The 17,245-nt window shown below is 39.9% G+C and overlaps 1 protein-coding gene across 2 annotated transcripts in view; it reads left to right on the top strand.

The window, feature by feature from the left end:
• Positions 1 to 17,245, top strand: part of MAP3K15 (mitogen-activated protein kinase kinase kinase 15) — a 133,654-nt gene that overhangs the window by 88,141 nt on the left and 28,268 nt on the right. For both annotated transcript variants that reach the window (XM_077816560.1, XM_077816551.1), the window contains 4 exons: positions 3,666 to 3,799; positions 4,776 to 4,903; positions 10,246 to 10,376; positions 10,658 to 10,763. In XM_077816560.1, coding sequence (XP_077672686.1) covers positions 3,666 to 3,799; positions 4,776 to 4,903; positions 10,246 to 10,376; positions 10,658 to 10,763 — 499 coding nt within the window. The remainder of the gene's footprint in view (positions 1 to 3,665; positions 3,800 to 4,775; positions 4,904 to 10,245; positions 10,377 to 10,657; positions 10,764 to 17,245) is intronic.

The raw sequence follows: 17,245 nt of genomic DNA, 5'->3' as shown, positions 1-17,245 counted from the left end.
GCACTTCCCAGGAGCAATTTACTTACCTTTATGATTAGAATAGGTCTTCATAATAGTGACTCTCCTGTAGGAGTTGAGGCTTCAAGCATGAATTGGAGGAGGGAAGAGTTGTTTGAGATTGTGCACGAGCTGAAAGACAAGGTTCCACAACCAAGTCTGTGAGTGCTGGCCGCAGAATTCTCTCATCCTGCCAATGTAAAATGCATCAGTTGAGAGAGTCTATTAAGGCTCAGCTAAATAGTTCATATCTGTGGCCTCAGCATTTACTGTAGAGAAAACAGGATCTGGGAAGCAGTATTTTGCTTGGTCATAGATATAGTTATATCTGGAGCAATGGGTTTTACTTGCATATTTGTGTACTTAGCCAACAGCAGAAACACTTCCAAACAATACAGTGTATTTGATTGAGGAATAGTCTCTCAAAGGAAGTGAGTTCACCATAGGTTAAGCCTTTTAAAAACTGAATTGAGCTAAATGCTTAAGGATACATTGTAGGGCATAATCATGCATTGATAGGTTCCATGTATAAAAATGGTGGCCTAATGATATTTTAATATATATATATATATATATATTGCATCTTTACATTGCATGATTCTATAAGCAACCTGCATTTTTTCACATTTGTTAAATTAAGTTTACTCTATTATGTAACAAGGGGCAAAGTAGAAACAAGGTGTGGGAGGGAAAGGCAGAACATCCATCCATCCAGGACAGCTATTTGGTTTGAGAGCCCCTAAGCAGATTTGTCTGTATGGGAAAAGGTTTTTTTTGGGTTGAGGTTTTTGTTTGATTGTTTTTTTTTCACTGTTTTAACTTGGACATTGGAACTTTGGTTGATTATTTGACATTACAGTCCCTAAAAAATTTTTTTTTAAATGAAAAACAATAGTTTTAGCCAGAAACAGCAGGTTCATAAATGAGATCAGACATCTTATATCTCTCCACAGTTATAAGTTATGGAGTCTTTTCACTTCAAGAAGGACTATCATGCTGTCTGGAGTGGCTCATGACCATGAGTGCCAACCTCAGGTCAAAGTCTTTGTATTGTGATGTCCCACAATGGCCCATTTAGTTTTGATAGGCCTTCTTGATGGTTGGGAGACGATCCCGCCTGATTGAGTTCATAGTTTCAGAGCAAACATTTTTTACAGTCATAAATCAAAAACTAAAATATCATATAGCATGATAAAGATATTATAAGTGAGATTAATGCATGCAGCAACTTACAAGCATTTCATAGTGTCTAAACACTAAACGCGTTAAAAGTCCAATACCCATCTGAACCATACTAACACACAGGTGAAACAGACTGGTTTCCAGCAATGAATATGTCAGTGCTCAGCTGAGGCCTTAAACCTTGGCAATGGCTTACAGTCAGTCTGCCAACATCGCAGTGACAACATGAAAAATGCTAGGTGACATATTCTTGATGGACTTGACGAGAAAGCCTCACCTGGAAACCACACAGGGTATTAAGGGGAAAAGAAACTTTGGAAGGAAAAAGAAAACCTGTGAATTTAAGATCTGATCTTGCAGTTTTCAGTCAAAATTCTTGTGATTACGAGTGTCGTCTGGGTAAAGAGCTACATGATAAGGACAACGGTAGCATTTGAAAATTATTATAACTTGGAGTAAAAGCTATTGTTAATAAGAATTTAGATTTAGAACTAGAGCCAATTTTGGGATTCTTTGAACCAAGTGGGATTTACTTGTAGTACCTTTTGTGCACATCTGGACATTGATACTGAGGAAATTTCTATCACTGGAAAAGTGTTACTCAATCCCAAATAGGAAATCCCCTAGGCCTGGGAACATCAGACTGTGTGCCTTGACCAAGGTCTTAGGAGGAATGCCTGCTTGTTCATAGCTGCAGTTGAATCATGCATCAAGGAGGCTCAGTAGTTGATCATGTGTGCAGATTTTCTGCAGTGGCAAACTAGTATGGATTTATTGTCCATCTAAAGGAAACGGAATGGAAACATACCAAATTGCATCAGATACACAGTCCACTAAACCTACTGTTAAGCACTGAATTACACATCTCAACAGACTTCACATATCCTGGGAGGTATGCTGGGGAACATCGACTCCTTCTCCAGGCTGAGAAGATTAACCTTAGAACTAGTCTGTTGCAGAGCTGCACCCTAACCTCAAACTCTGTCATGCAGCTGTATCATGCCATAGCTGTGAAACCTGGGTGTGCTACTGCCAAAGAACTTGACAAGCTTTACTTGTGACATTTTGGTCAATTGTGCATGTCACATGACAGGATGATGTTATGAACTTTGAAGAACTAAAACATGGAAAATGAAACTATATTAAGGTTGTGTTAATCCAAGTACAGATCCACTGAGTAGGATATGGTGTTAGAGTTCAACAACAACAGAATTCCTTAGCATGTTCTGTACAGCGACACAAAGATGGTAATCATTTTGTAAATGAACAGAGAGCATTCTGAAGGCAACATGAAACAGCACCAACTGAACTCAGGACATGCTCAAAGAAGACAGGTCTCGAGATTGCATTCAGTACCACAGCATGACGTGGACGTATGTGTCATAGCAGAAAAAATGGTACCATGAGAAAAGTGTCTATTAATTACAGCAGTAAAAAAAAATTTAAAATAATGTTAAAGGTAGGGAATTCATATAGACACAGCATGGGAAGCCTGAAGTCTCACAGATTGGGCATAAACAGCCATTTGGATTTGGGAATGAGGGGAAGTCTGCATACTCCAGTGGTTCATCTTGACAATTATAAAGCTACACACCTCTTTTAAAAAAAAAAATCTCTGTTTTCTGTTTGTGTAAAAGCTTTCAAAATGTCCTACGCTAATTCCTCACTCTCAAATTTGTATATGAATCAAGAATGCACTGTTTAGCCCATCTCTCATAATAGAGGTTCATTTAGTACCTATGAATTTGCTTCATGAATCAATAGGCCTTTTGTCTGCAAAGATCTTTGCAACACAAGTTCTCTACAATGAGGTCACAGTAGTGGACCAGATCCTCAGATGGTGCAAACCAGTGTAGCACCATTGAAGTCAGTCTTCTGCATTGATTTATACCAGCTGCAGATATGACCCAGTATGTTCCAGCAGAAATGTATACAACTACTTAGTTTTGTATTTTTAATTTCCTTTTAGAAGATCAGGATATTTTTAGGGCTGTCAATTAATCTCAGTTAACTCAAGAGATTAACTCAAACCAAATTAACTTGATTAAAAAAATTTATTCCAATTAATTGCATTTTTAATCACACTGTTAAACAACAATAATAGAATACCAATTAAAAATTATTATAAATATTTTTGGATGTTTTCTACATTTTCAAATATACTGCTTTCAATTACAGTGCTCACGTTATATTATTGTTTTTTATTATAAATATTTGCACAATTTGGGCCCAATCCTGCATTCCTTATTCAGGCAAAATAGTTTCGAGTAAATCTATTTAGCAATTATATATCTGGACTCCTGTTAGGGAAGGCCACATTTTATAAAGCAAAAAGTAAATAATTGACCAGTGAGTTTTTAAAAATTATTTCTGTATGTATAGACCAATATGTAATTCATCATTCTTACTAACACTTATTTGCAATCTGAAAGGTGGCTTCAGTTGTAACTATTTGTGTACCATTACGTATACCTTTCTGCTTTCAGTACGAATATGACTGTGATGAGAATGGCGATAGAGTGATACTAGGGAAAGGTACTTATGGAATAGTTTATGCTGGAAGAGATCTTAGCAATCAAGTCCGAATAGCCATCAAGGAAATCCCTGAGAGAGACAGCAGGTGAGTCTTAGGCCTTGTCTACACTGCAGGGAAAAGTCTATCTAAACTATGCAATAGCTATGAATAGCGTAACTCAAGTTGATGTAGCTTAGATCTACTTACCACGGGGTCCACACTGTGCGATGTCGACGGGAGACACTCTCCTGTTAACTCCCCTTACTCTTCTTGATCCAGTGGAGTACAGGAGTTGACAGGAGAGAGATTTGCGGTCGATTTAGTGGGTCTTCACTAGACCTGCTAAATCGACTGCTGATGCATCAATCGCTGCACGTCAATCCCCCGGTAAGTGTAGACCAGCCCTCAATGTAGTAATAAACCTGCATCACCAATGAAAAATGCTGCTCGTTGCTAAGACTTTTTTCCTTCTAAAATGTATTAAAGTATAATGGATTGTAGTATAATATTCCAATACATGATAATTGAATTAATCTGTTAAAATATGGCATTACTCATTCTGTTTAGGGCAACTTTAATGTCTTCCTCTTTTCCCAGTACTACCAAACCACGAAAAATATATGCTAATTTGATAAAATCCTTTGTAGGGATCAGGATTTTTTAATTGTTTGAATAAAGAGTCAAACATTATTTCTTGGAATATTTTAGATATGAAACGGTTTGTTTTCCAGGTAGCAATCCAATCATATTTTTATCCTTTTTTGCGAAAGGGTTTTAAACCATTTGCATATAGAGCTGGAAAATGCTAGGAAGAGATGCACGTAATTTCTTCCTCCCTCCCCCGCAATGCACTTCTATCCTTTTGGGAAGCTGTTTTTGTACTCCATTGCTGTGTCTTTTCTGAACAGCCAGCCAGTCGTGCTCCATTTTGAGTTTAGCAACTAGGTTTTTGGAGACTTGGATGAAACCACTAAACTTGTTTTATTTGTAAACCAGGATTTAAAACTAGGTCTCCAAAGATATTATTCCAGTATATTTGCATGCATCTTCAACTGGTCCACAATTTACCTCTCCTTGATAGATATTCTCAGCCACTGCATGAAGAGATAGTGCTGCATAAATATCTAAAGCATCGGAACATTGTCCAGTACCTTGGTTCTGTCTCTGAAGATGGATACATTAAAATCTTTATGGAGCAGGTGCCAGGAGGTTTGTATAATTCTGGACTGGGATTTTCAAAGGCACTTAAGGATATTAGGAATCCAACTCCAGGGAACAGACAATAGGAGTGGAGCACTCAAATGTTTTAGGAACTTCACTAAATCCCAGGACTAATGTGTTGCTATGCTGTAGCTGTCCTTCCTGTTGAGAAGTTAATTGCAATTGGCATTTTTCTGTTTATAAGCAGATTCTCTGTATGTGAACAAAAGATATGAAGTGGTACAGTTCTTGAGGTCCTGTGAAATCCCTTTCTATGATTACACACACACACACACAAACTAGGTTAAAAGAACATTTGTAAGGTTACAAAGTAGAGCACTCAGAAATTAAGAAATGCCAGAAGTAAGGTTGTTTCCCCTTTGGCTCAAGCAGTTAGTCAGTATTCGGGGTGTTGCTGTTAGGAGGAGAACTTGATGATATGAATCATGTAGAGACTGTGTACTTGTGGTAAAAGAATAAGTGGACACAAATCAGACATCAAGAATTATAACTACATCAAAAACTAGTTGGAGAACACTTCAGTCTCTTCGGTCACTCGATTACAGACCTAAAAGTTGCAATTCTTCAACAAAAAAACTTAAAAAACAGACTCCAACGAGAGACTGCTGAATTGGAATTAATTTGCAAACTGGATACAATTAGCTTAGGCTTGAATAGAGACTGGGAGTGGATGTGTCATTACACAAAGTAAAACTATTTCCCCTTGTTTATTCCCCCCCACGCCACCCCCCACTGTTCTTCAGACGTTCTTGTCAACTGCTGGAAATGGCCCACCTTGATTATCACTACAAAATCCTGGCTCTCCTGCTGGTAATAGCTCACCTTAAGTGATCACTCTCGTTACAGTGTGTATGGTAACGCCCACTGTTTCATGTTCTCTATGTATATAAATCTCCCCACTGTATTTTCCACTGAATGCATCCGATGAAGTGAATTGTAGCTCATGAAAGCTTGTGCTCAAATAAATTTGTTAGTCTCTAAGGTGCCACAAGTCCTCCTTTTCTTTTTAATGTTCAATGTGTAGCTCCAGGCTTAATATACTGCACACGATTGCTCAGAAAACAGAATTATTAATTTAATCACGGTCTTTCCTATGGCACTTATCACAATCATATCTGAAAAAAGAAAAGGAGTACCTGAGTATCTGAGTGCATCACACTTGTTAATGGATTTGTTTTCACAATGCCTCAATAAGATAAGGAAGTATTATTATACCCGTTTAACAGATGGGAACTTAGTGGCACAGAGAGATTAAGGTAAAAAATATAAAGTAATGTTGGATGCCCAATTTGAGACAGCTGGGACCTGATTTTTCAGAATACTTAGCATTAGTTAGCACATATGTTCAAAGCACAGCTCCTATTGACATCAGTTGCTACTGTGAGTGCTCGGCATTTCTGTAAATCAGACCCTCAGGCATCAAATAGGGCACCCAAAAATGAGGAAAACACAATTAATGACCACTCATGAAAAGTTTGGGTTAAATGTCTTGCCTAGCATCACATAAAGAACTTCTGTGGCACAGGCAGGGTAGAATCCAGTTCTCCAGAGCATCATTCAACTGCCTAACCACAAGACCATCCTTTCTCTTCCTGCAATTGCCTGCCTCATTTACTACACACCTTCCAAATTCTGCAAGAAATGAGACGGGGTCCTGTAGACCACAGCTTCTTTCACAACACAACCCCGATTCATCTCCAGAAGCAGGTCCAGCCTGTGCACTGAATGAGGCAGGGATCCTGAGGCAAAAATATTATGTGCTTAGGTAACTAAAAGACTGTATTATCATGCATGCACACAAGGGGGCTACCTTAATTCTGGCATTTCCTAAATTTTGTGCACGTAATAATAATGCTTTTTTTTCCTGTGGGTATAATTGCCTAGGTTTTTAAAAATGGAAAATGAAAAAACAGAAGTTCCATCTGTGGCATCATATTGATACCCACATAGTTCATTAGCATGGCTCTAACCTTTAGAGGAGTGGCTTAGGGAACTCGGCTTATTTAGTCTGCAGAAGAGAAGAGTGAGGTGGGATTTGATAGCAACCTTCAACTACATGAAGGGGGGTTCCAAAGAGGATGGAGCTTGGCTGTTCTCAGTGGTGGCAGATGACAGAACGAGGAGCAATGGTCTCAAGTTGCAGTGGGGGAGGTCTAGGTTGGATATTAGGAAAAACTGTTTCACTAGGAGGGTGGTGAAGCCCTGGAATGGGTTACCTAGGGAGGTGGTGGAATCTCCATCCTTAGAGGTTTTTAAGGCCTGGCTTGACAAAGCCCTGGCTGGGATGATTTAGTTTGGGTTGGTCCTGCTTTGAGCATGAGGTTGGACTAGATGACCTCCATCCCTAATCTTCTATGAAATCTGTGATCCACCACATAGTCCTCTGCCAATTGAGCTAAAAGAGTAACTGATAGCAGTAGTAGGTTGTCATGCTCTCTGTGGACCAGCACTAGAGGGGGATGAGACACACACTTTGCCTGATCCAGGCATGGCCCACCGCAGCTCAGAGCAACAATTGCAAGGAAAGTCCTTTTCAATCCTTGGCAGGAACATGCCCAGTGCAAATGGAATGTCATGGGATTTTAACCACTATATTCACCAGTTTCTCTACTGAGCATGGATGAATTGCAGTTTTTGTTTTCCAAAGGCTTATAACTTGGTGTCAAATTTGGATTAGATGTTTCAGGCAGGTGGCATAAAGTACAGGCTTGACACAGAGACTACCTCCTGCCAAATTTAAAATTCCTGTTCCAAAATATGGGGGCACTATTGCTTTAAAAAATTGCCAGAAATTTTAAACAAAGGGCAAAACAATATAATTTCCCTAAGCCCCATTCTCTGAAATGACTGAACTGTTTCACTGAGCTTTTTCAAAAAACATTCAGCCTGAGGCAGACACCCAGCATGGTAAATTCATTCCAAATAGTTAAAATTTGGCAAAACTTATAAGCAATTGAAAACAGGGTCTTCTAATAGGAAGGGGAGCAGTGGGGGCAAAAAACCTAAATGATTTCAAGACTGAACTTGATAAATTTTTGGAGGGGTGGTATGATGAGACTGCCTACAATGGCATGTAGCTGATCTGCGACTGCTAGCAGCAAATATCTCCAATGGCTGGTGATGGGGCATTAGATGGAGAGGGCTCTGCGTTACTTCAGAGAATTCTTTCCCAGGTGTCTGGCTAGTGTGTTTTAGGGTCTAACTGCTTGCCATATTTGGGTCAGGAAGGAATTTTCCCCTGGGTCAGATTAGTAGACTCTGGGTTGTTGTTGTTTTTGCCTTCCTCTGCAGCATGGGATCATGTGCAGATTTAAACAAATGTAAATGGTGGATTCTCTGTAACTTGGAGTTTTTAACCATGATTTGAGGACTTCAGTAACTCATCCACAGGATAGGGATCTATTACAGGAGTGGGTGGGTGAGGTTCTGTGGCCTGCAATGTGCAGGAGGTCAGACTTAGATGATCATGATGGTCCCTTCTGACCTTACAGTCTGAGTCTAAGTGACAACTAATCTTTTTAATAGCTGGTGGGATTAGTCTCCCCACCCCATAATAATTCCCGGACAAAAGCTTTGTTTAAGGAGAGAGTATATATCAATAATTCGAGGGGAAAATCCTTACTAGTAGTTCACCAAAGCAGCTATTAAAAGGCAGGAAAATCAAAGTTAAGGTTAAACTTCCAAGACTCAGGCTCAAAAAATGTAATTCAGAATGCATTTTAAAAATACATTTGGGAGGCACGAGACGATAATCCTGTATCCATTGCACTCCCTTCTTTAGACTCCCACTGCCTCCTGACCATAATGTGTTTGCTTGCCAACACTGCCATGCACAGGTGCCAACTTTCTGATTCCCCCGTGGGTGCTCTGCCCCTGCTTTGCCCCAGGCCTTGCCCCCACTCCACCCCTTTCCCTAAGGCCCCACCCTCCGTCCACCTCTTCCCACCCCCACTACACCTCTTTCCGTTCTGACACCAAGCGAGCCTCACCTTCACTCTGCCTCTTCCTGCCCCTCCACCCTCTCCTTCCCCCCGCAGCACTTCCTGTCTGCTACTGAACAGCTGATCAGCAGCAGGCAGGAGGTTCTGGGCGGGAGATGGGGAGGAGATGATCGGCAGGGCCAGCCAGTGGGTGCTGGGCACTCGCTATTTTTTTTCTGTGGGTGCTCCAGCCCCACAGCGTCCATGGAATCGGCGCCTATGCTGCCATGCTAACATGCTAAATTCATCCCAACATCTCCAGTCACTGTCCTGCCCCGGGACAGTACCAGCTGCTGTTGCTTACCTGGTGCTTCATTCTGTCCAGGCACACCTCCTCCTATATATGTTATTGTGCACTCTGAATAGCTGCTGGAGACCGGACATGACTGCACTAACACGTACATTTCTTCACCACCAGCTAGCCTTAAAGGGACAGCTACTTAGAAAACCTATGGTTCAATTCTGTCAGGAAACTTCCAACTCAGAAAGCTGTTGGCATGGATTGAAAACTCCCTCAACTAAGTTTGCTAGAACTTAAATAGAGCCCATTGTAAATTCTGTACCTGACTTCTAAGCAGAAACTGTTGCAGAAAATGCTGCTATGTGAGCAAAGAACGTTGTCTGTTAAAAAAGATGAAATCTGGTTCACTGTCTCTACTAAGTAGGAGAAATAACAGCAACCCATCTTCCAATCTGAGTCTATGAGGCCTCCAGCCCCTAGTTTCTTTCTGGAATATTCTTTCCTCTACCTCCCTCTGTTCCCAGTGGTCAAGGCTATATTAACAAATCAAAGGGAGGTGGGTTTAGACTGCTTTGCTGTCAGAGTAGATCACCTTCTCTTAACTTACATATAGTTTGTCATATTTCATGTGACATACTATGACATTCACCCAAGTCCACGCTGCTTTTCGTTAAGTGCCAGAGTGTGGTGGACCCTAACGTGCACACCTAGGGGTCTAAAAGGGAGTGAGACCAGTCCTGACATACAGCTTCCTCATGTCATGGTTTAAGGAATGGGTTGTGCGTTAGTTACTTCATGCCCCTTTCAATCAAACAAGTGGTGGAGATGGGTAGATGCCATTCCACTGATGTGCCAGCCAATGGAGCTGAGCTGACGTGAAGAGGGAAATAACCTGCATCAAAGACTGCAATAAATCACTTCTACCCTGGAGGAAGTGGGTGACCAGCAAAGTCTTGGGCTCATCCTGGAGTGCTGTAGCTACACCCCATCACCATCCTCAGGACATTGACCTGAGGTTAAGCCTAGATCTAAATTTATTATTACTGACCTCCAAAAGTTGACCTTGTGACTGTGCTATCCTGACATGTTTTCCTCTTTATCTAACCCAGGAAGCCTCTCTGCTCTTCTAAAATCAAAATGGGGCCCAATGAAAGAACCCACAATAAAATTTTACACCAAGCAGATTCTGGAAGGGCTTAAATATCTCCATGAGAACCTGATTGTACATAGAGATATAAAGGTAAATTTTTTCCAAGTGTTGTATTGTGTACAGTAGAGGTGGGGCGGGGGGGGGGGGGGAGAGATTCATTTCAGTACCTCTTGCAAGATAGTTAATTTTGTTATAAACAGAAGTAGTACTTTTGGTAGGAAGGAGCTTTTAAAAAAACAACAACAAAAACCACCATTGCCCCTGGCAGTTTCCTTTGTAAAAAGTGTTATCTTTGTTATCTATCTTGCTGGAATCTTGTTGTCAGCATGTTGGAATCTGTTTACATCTATCTGCCTCTTTCTTGTCTCCAGGGAGATAATGTTCTGGTGAACACATATAGTGGGGTGGTAAAAATTTCTGATTTTGGGACTTCCAAGAAGCTCGCAGGGATCAATCCATGTACTGAGACATTTACAGGTAAGAGGAACTGAACAAATTTCTTAATAGTCTCCCCTTTGTGGTGGTGGTTTGATGCTGTAGTTAATATTCTTATTTAGCAAAAAGAAAAGGAGTACTTGTGGCACCTTAGAGACTAACGAATTTATTTGAGCATGAGCTTTCGTGAGCTACAGCTCACTTCATCAGATGCATACCGTGGAAACTGCAGCAGACTTTATATATACACAGAGAATATGAAACAATACCTCCTCCCACCCCACTGTCCTGCTGGTAATAGCTTATCTAAAAGCCATTTCCAGCACAAATCCAGGTTCTCTCACCCTCCACCCCCCCACACAAATTCACTCTCCTGCTGGTGATAGCCCATCCAAAGTGACAACTCTTTACACAATGTGCATGATAATGAAGTTAGGCCATTTCCTGCACAAATCCAGGTTCTCTCACTCCCTCACCCCCCTCCAAAAACCCACCCCCATACACACAAAAACTCACTCTCCTGCTGGCTTTTAGATAAGCTATTACCAGCAGGACAGTGGGGTGGGAGGAGGTATTGTTTCATATTCTCTGTGTATATATAAAGTCTGCTGCAGTTTCCACGGTATGTATCTGATGAAGTGAGCTGTAGCTCACGAAAGCTCATGCTCAAATAAATTCGTTAGTCTCTAAGGTGCCACAAGTACTCCTTTTCTTTTTGCGAATACAGACTAACACGGCTGTTACTCTGAAACCTATTCTTATTTAGGATTCAGTTTTGGATTCCTCACAGATCCAAAGGTCCTGTTGAAGCCACCAAGAGCTTTGGGGCCACAAAGAAAGAAGGGACTTCTGCTTTGAAGAAAACAAAGAAAGTAAATTGGTGTAGGTCACATGTAAGGATAGGCTTTTTTCTTTTCTTTTTTTTTAAATAACTTATTTAAACCTTCTAATTTAAAATCTTAGACCAAAAATGTCTTTGAAAAGTTTTATTGCAAAACTTTAAACTCCCACATCTCACAAAATACCACAAATTGCATCATAAGAATCAGTGAGAACCTACTTTTGACTGACAAAGCTTTCAAAACTTTTTTTTGTAGTTGGATCCACTAAAGTTAGTTAAGTGTGCTGTGTGTTTAAACAATAAAATAGTGTTGTGTCAATAACAAATAGTTAAAATGTGAACTAGAGTTGGGCCTACATAATTTTATGTATGTCATCCTTTGTAAGAAAACCAGAGGAATTACATAACCACTGCCAGATTGAGATGATGGAAAAGCTATTTTATCACTGTGAGTGAACACACCCTTTAGAAGCTGGAAGCTGTTTTCTGTCTTCACCAATCATGATGTCTGTGTCAACTTTTTCCAAACTTAAAAAGATTGCTGCCATTTTGCAGGCCAGTAGCTAATCTGTGCTGTGATTTTTAGGAAACAGATGATAGCTCTAAAGATGATAAAATATTATCCTTCCAGTTTTTCGCTGTTCAGACTGAGCAAAAAATTGAGTAATTATGTAAGCATATTTTCCCTTTCCAGTCCATAGCTTCTTTGAAACAGCAAGTTTTCCTTCCTTCTTGACTTTGCAAGCTTTTACTTCCTTTCTTGTGTAAGAGTTCTTTTTGCTTTATGCAAATCAGAATCTGGCTAAAACCAACCAGGCTCGTATTTCCAAACAATGTGAGCTCTTTTTTATTGACCATAACAAACAATGGGTCAGCCAGTTTTTCTGTGTTTTATAATTAACTTTTCAAACTAAAGTATTTATTTGATATTAAAACATAGTTTAGGAAAGTATGCATTCATGAATTGCCAAATGAATAAGAGGGATTTTTAACCAAAATTTACTAGTTTTAGTTAAATACTGAAAGAGAAATTAAATCTGTAGAAATAAAGACCAGTACTATTTCATGTAAAAATTGAAATACTTGAAAGAAAAGTTGTAGTTGCTTTAGATATTACAACTACATTCAATATCTTAGGGGACCATATAGTATTAAGTTTATGAATGGCTTATGTATCACTTTGGGCCAGCGATTGTGTTCAACTCTGAGGAGGGGGAGAGTTACCACAGCTCCTCCAGGAACCAAAAACAGTGAGGGGGTGATTAAAGTAAATCACTTAAGTTGTAAACACCTCCAGAGAGGTACCACCCCCAGAGAGGCTTACATATACTGATTCAAGGTGCGTTTTCCAGTTGCCAACAGACTAAGAAAGGGCTTTTGGTATACAAAGGTTGAGTTGAGCCTTTTTTGATTCAGCAAATGGACCCTTGTGGAAGGGTTGGAATGAATTTGGCTTACTAGGGCCCTATAAGACTGAGGGTTGACCTCTGGTGTGTTTTAGCATGCATATAGGAACTTCTATTGACTTCTGTGTATTTTTTCTGTAATGCTTTTACCTTAAGGATAAATGTATTTTGCTTTGTGAAGGCTGGTTGGTAACCTATAGACACTGTTGTAGCCCTTGGGGAAAGGTTAATGACAGGTGCTGAACCCCAGTCATCCCTCTTGGGGAAATTACAGTGAGGTTCAGAGGGACTGAAAGCCTAAGCCCCTGGTCTGGAGGGACAGAGATGTGGGTCTCTGCCCCAGAGAGATGACAGCTGGGAGCCTGAAACCTTAAAAAAATGATAAATTTAACAGTAATAGTCACTAGGACCAGATGGTATTCACCCAAGATTTCTGAAGGAACTCAAATATGAAATTGCAGAACTAAAAACTGTGGAATGTAACCTATCACTTAAATCAACTTCTCCAACAGATGACTGGAGGATAGTTAATGTGATACCAATTTTTTAAAAAAAGATCCAGAGGCGACCCTGGCAATTACAGGTTGGTAGGCCTAACTTCAGTACCAGGAAATTTGCTTAAAACTACCATAAAGAACAGAATTATCAGAAACATAGATGAACGTGATTTGTAGGGGAAGAGTCAACACAGCTTTTGTAAAGAAAAATTATGCTTCACCAATATATTAGAATTCTTTATGGGGTCAACAAATATGAACAAGAGTGATCCAGTGGATATAGTGTACTTGGACTTTCAGAAAGCCTTTTTCAAGGTTCCTCAGCAAAGGCTCTTAAGCAAAGTAAGCAGTCATGGGATAAGAGGGAAGATCTCTCGCAGATCAGTAACTGGTTAAAAGGCAAGAAACCAAGGGTAGGAATAAATGGTCATTTTTCAGAATGGAAAGAGGTAAATAGTGGTGTCCCTCAGGAATCTGTATGGGGACTGGTGCTGTTCAACATATTCATAAATTATTTGGAAAAGGGAAAACAGTGAGGTGGCAAAATTTACAGATGGTACAAAATAACTCAAGATAGTTAAGTCCAAAGCAGACTATAAAGTTACAAAGGGATGGCAACAAAATGGCAGATGAAATTCAATGTTGTTAAATGCAAAGTAAGGCACACTGAAAAACATAAATCCCAAGTATACATACAAAATGATGGGGTCTAAATTAGCTGTTACCACTCGAGAAAGAGATCTTTGTGCCATCTTGCATAGCTCTTTGAAATCATCTGCTGAATGTGCAGAGGCAGTCAAAAACACTAACAGAATGTTAGGAACCATTAGGAAAGGGATAGATAATAAGACAGTAAATATAATGCCACTATATAAAGCCATAGTACGCCCACACCTTGAATACCGCATGGAGTTCTAGATACCTCATCTCAAAAAAGATATATTAGAAATGGAAAAGGTATAGAGAAGGGCAACAAAAATGTTTAAGGGTGTGGAACAGCTTCCATATGAGGAGAGATTAAAAAGACTGGGACTGTCCAGCTTGGAAAAGAGATGATTAAGGGGGGATGTGATAGAGGTCTGTAAAATCATGAATGGTGTGGAGAAAGTGAATAAGGAAGTGTTATTTTATCTCTTCACATAACACAATAACCAGGGGTCACCCAATGAAATTAGTAGGGAGCAGGTTTAAAGCAAGCAAAAGGAAGTACTTCTTCATGCAACACAGTCAACCTGTGGAACTCCTTGCCAGGGGATGTTGTGAAGGCCAAAAGTATAACTGGATTAAAAAAAGAATAATATAATTTCATGGTGGATAGGTCCATCACTGCTGTTAGCCAAGATGCTCAGGAGTACAACCTGTGCTGTGGGTGTCCTTAAGCCTCGGGCAGCCAGATGCTGGACGACAGAGATCACTTGATAATTTCCCTATTCTGTTCATTCCCTTTGAAGCATCTGGCATTGGCCACTGTCAGAAAACAGGACATTGGGCTAGAAGGACCACTGGTCTGACCCAGTATCTCATTCTTATGTTCTTAGGTAAGTGGGTGCCCTCTAAGAAGACCAGGATCGGGGTCAAAGGTGCAGTTAACCCTGAAACTGTGACAGTTTCCACAAATATAATTTCTCTTCCAATAAAGACCGGTTTTATTTGATTTAAAAATTGAAGTATTTGAAAGGGAAAAAATCTCACCACTTAACATTTAAAAAGTGGCAAAGTAAAATTAAAGGGCAAGTTATAGTCATAGCATTTCTAAAAATCATCAATCTTGATACCTAATAAAATGCTTTATTTATGTGAAATTAAAATAATATTTGTCAATTTACATAGATCTGAGATTGCCCATTTTGGGAAACATGAAATGAACTATCTCTTTAGCTCATAGACATGAAAACATGAAATACAAATGTACAGTACATTTTTGGGTAGAGTTTGGTTGAATAATTTCTTTAACAAATATCACCATATTTTTCCAAATAGATTATTCAATAAACAGTTTTTATTATTCACATAGCTTTTGAGGCTGGATAAATAACAAAAATATATCTATACAATTTTCATTAAATATTGGAAATAGAATACTTGCAATTGTTACTTGTAAGTATTTGAGTGGTTCTGTGCTGTTGTATAAAATAATGAGAACTGAACAGCATACTGCACATGGGAACCATATGAAATAGGCGCATTTTAATACAGTCTTAAAGGAACTACCAAATGACAGCATAAGAACAGTTGCCATATTGTGACAAGAGCAGGTAAAAATTTCATCTTGTTTCTGCATTCATCCCCTCCTACATTTTTTCAGGGCTTTTTGTGGATATATTTTACCTACATGTAATTGTAGTAGTCTCCACTGGATATGCCCTTACTAACACAGGCTAGTATCCCTCAATTTGTCTTCAACTGGAGCAAATCTACATTAGGCCCCTTACATCCTCGTTTTATTTCCTGTCATGGAGTCTCCAACCGTTTGACCATCTCAACATGTTCATTTCCATGGTGGAAAGCATGCTGATTTCCTTTCTTGTGGCTGGCCAAGTCACTGATCCATTAAGTTCCATCAAATTACAGTTTTATACACGCTACCTTTTATTGGCATCATTTTGTCACAGAGAACTGGAGTCAGGTCCCGCTGTTTGTACCCACCCAACTTCAGTACGATGCCAGGCTTCACTCGGGGGCACCACTGTCAGCAACCATTGATCCTAGAAATTTAAATACTTCTGCTTTTCTAAGCTCGCAGCCAGTGGTGTGCTTTATGTTGAGTCCTCCTCCCTCATAGCCTTGGTCCTACCAAAGTTCACTCTATGTGCAGTCTGTTTAAAACTATGTTTCCACTGTTCATAGTTGGCTTGCAGGGGCTCTCAGTCTTCCACATGTATCACTAAGTCATCAGTGAACAGCATGTTCCAAGGTGGCTCCCTCCATGTATTCTCACTTATTGCATTTGTGACCATCACAAATAAAACGGGACTCAGCACTGACCCATGATGCAGGCCAGTATTTATCGGAAGTTCTCTACTGTAGTCCCATTTAATTTTGACTGTGGTAGTCCCGCCATCATCCATATCCTGGATAAAAGGAATGTATCCTTCTGGCAGACCTCTCCATCACAAACTCCACTGAACTAGTTCTCTTGAACATGACCCCATGCCTTCTCCGGGTCCACAAAGACCATAGCTACTTGCCATCTCTCTTCCATGAACTTTTCCTTCTCCTAGGTGAGCTGCCTGCTGAGGCTTGTCAGCCTTAGCAGACAGCACACCTAGGAGAAGGAACATTCCAATTTCAAACCAAATGTTCTGGCCCAGCAAGACTGATTTTAAGGCAGTCTTTATTCAACTTGATGTCGTCATCATGGGGCTTAAGTGGCATTTTATGGAGGTAACTGTGCCATCAGCTACCCCATCACACCCTGCTGAGAGGGTGGTCTGTGACTGCTTACTGATTATTTGCAGCTGCTTACTGATTATTTGCAGGATGATCCCCTATCTGCCCTCTGGGGGTGCACGTGGTGGGAGTTGGCCATTCCTACACAAATTTTACAAGATTCCTGAAAAGAAATTTCCTTGAAAGTAAAAATGTCATAAAGATGTTGGCTACATTATTTTTTTTGAGTGGCAACTTTTCCATATGCTTTTTATGGACAAGAGTCCAAGGAAGCAATTCACATGCAGAAATATTCTGAAATCTGTGTTGTATTGCAAACTGTGTAAAAATTATAAGCTGTCACTTTAAATCATAAAGCCTTTCCTGATTCTGCTTGCAGGCTAGGATCGT

This window comes from Eretmochelys imbricata, chromosome 1 (genome assembly GCF_965152235.1).
Source record: "Eretmochelys imbricata isolate rEreImb1 chromosome 1, rEreImb1.hap1, whole genome shotgun sequence".
In the NCBI taxonomy this organism is placed as follows: Eukaryota; Metazoa; Chordata; order Testudines; family Cheloniidae; genus Eretmochelys; species Eretmochelys imbricata.
This window is presented reverse-complemented; position numbering and strand designations above follow the sequence as displayed.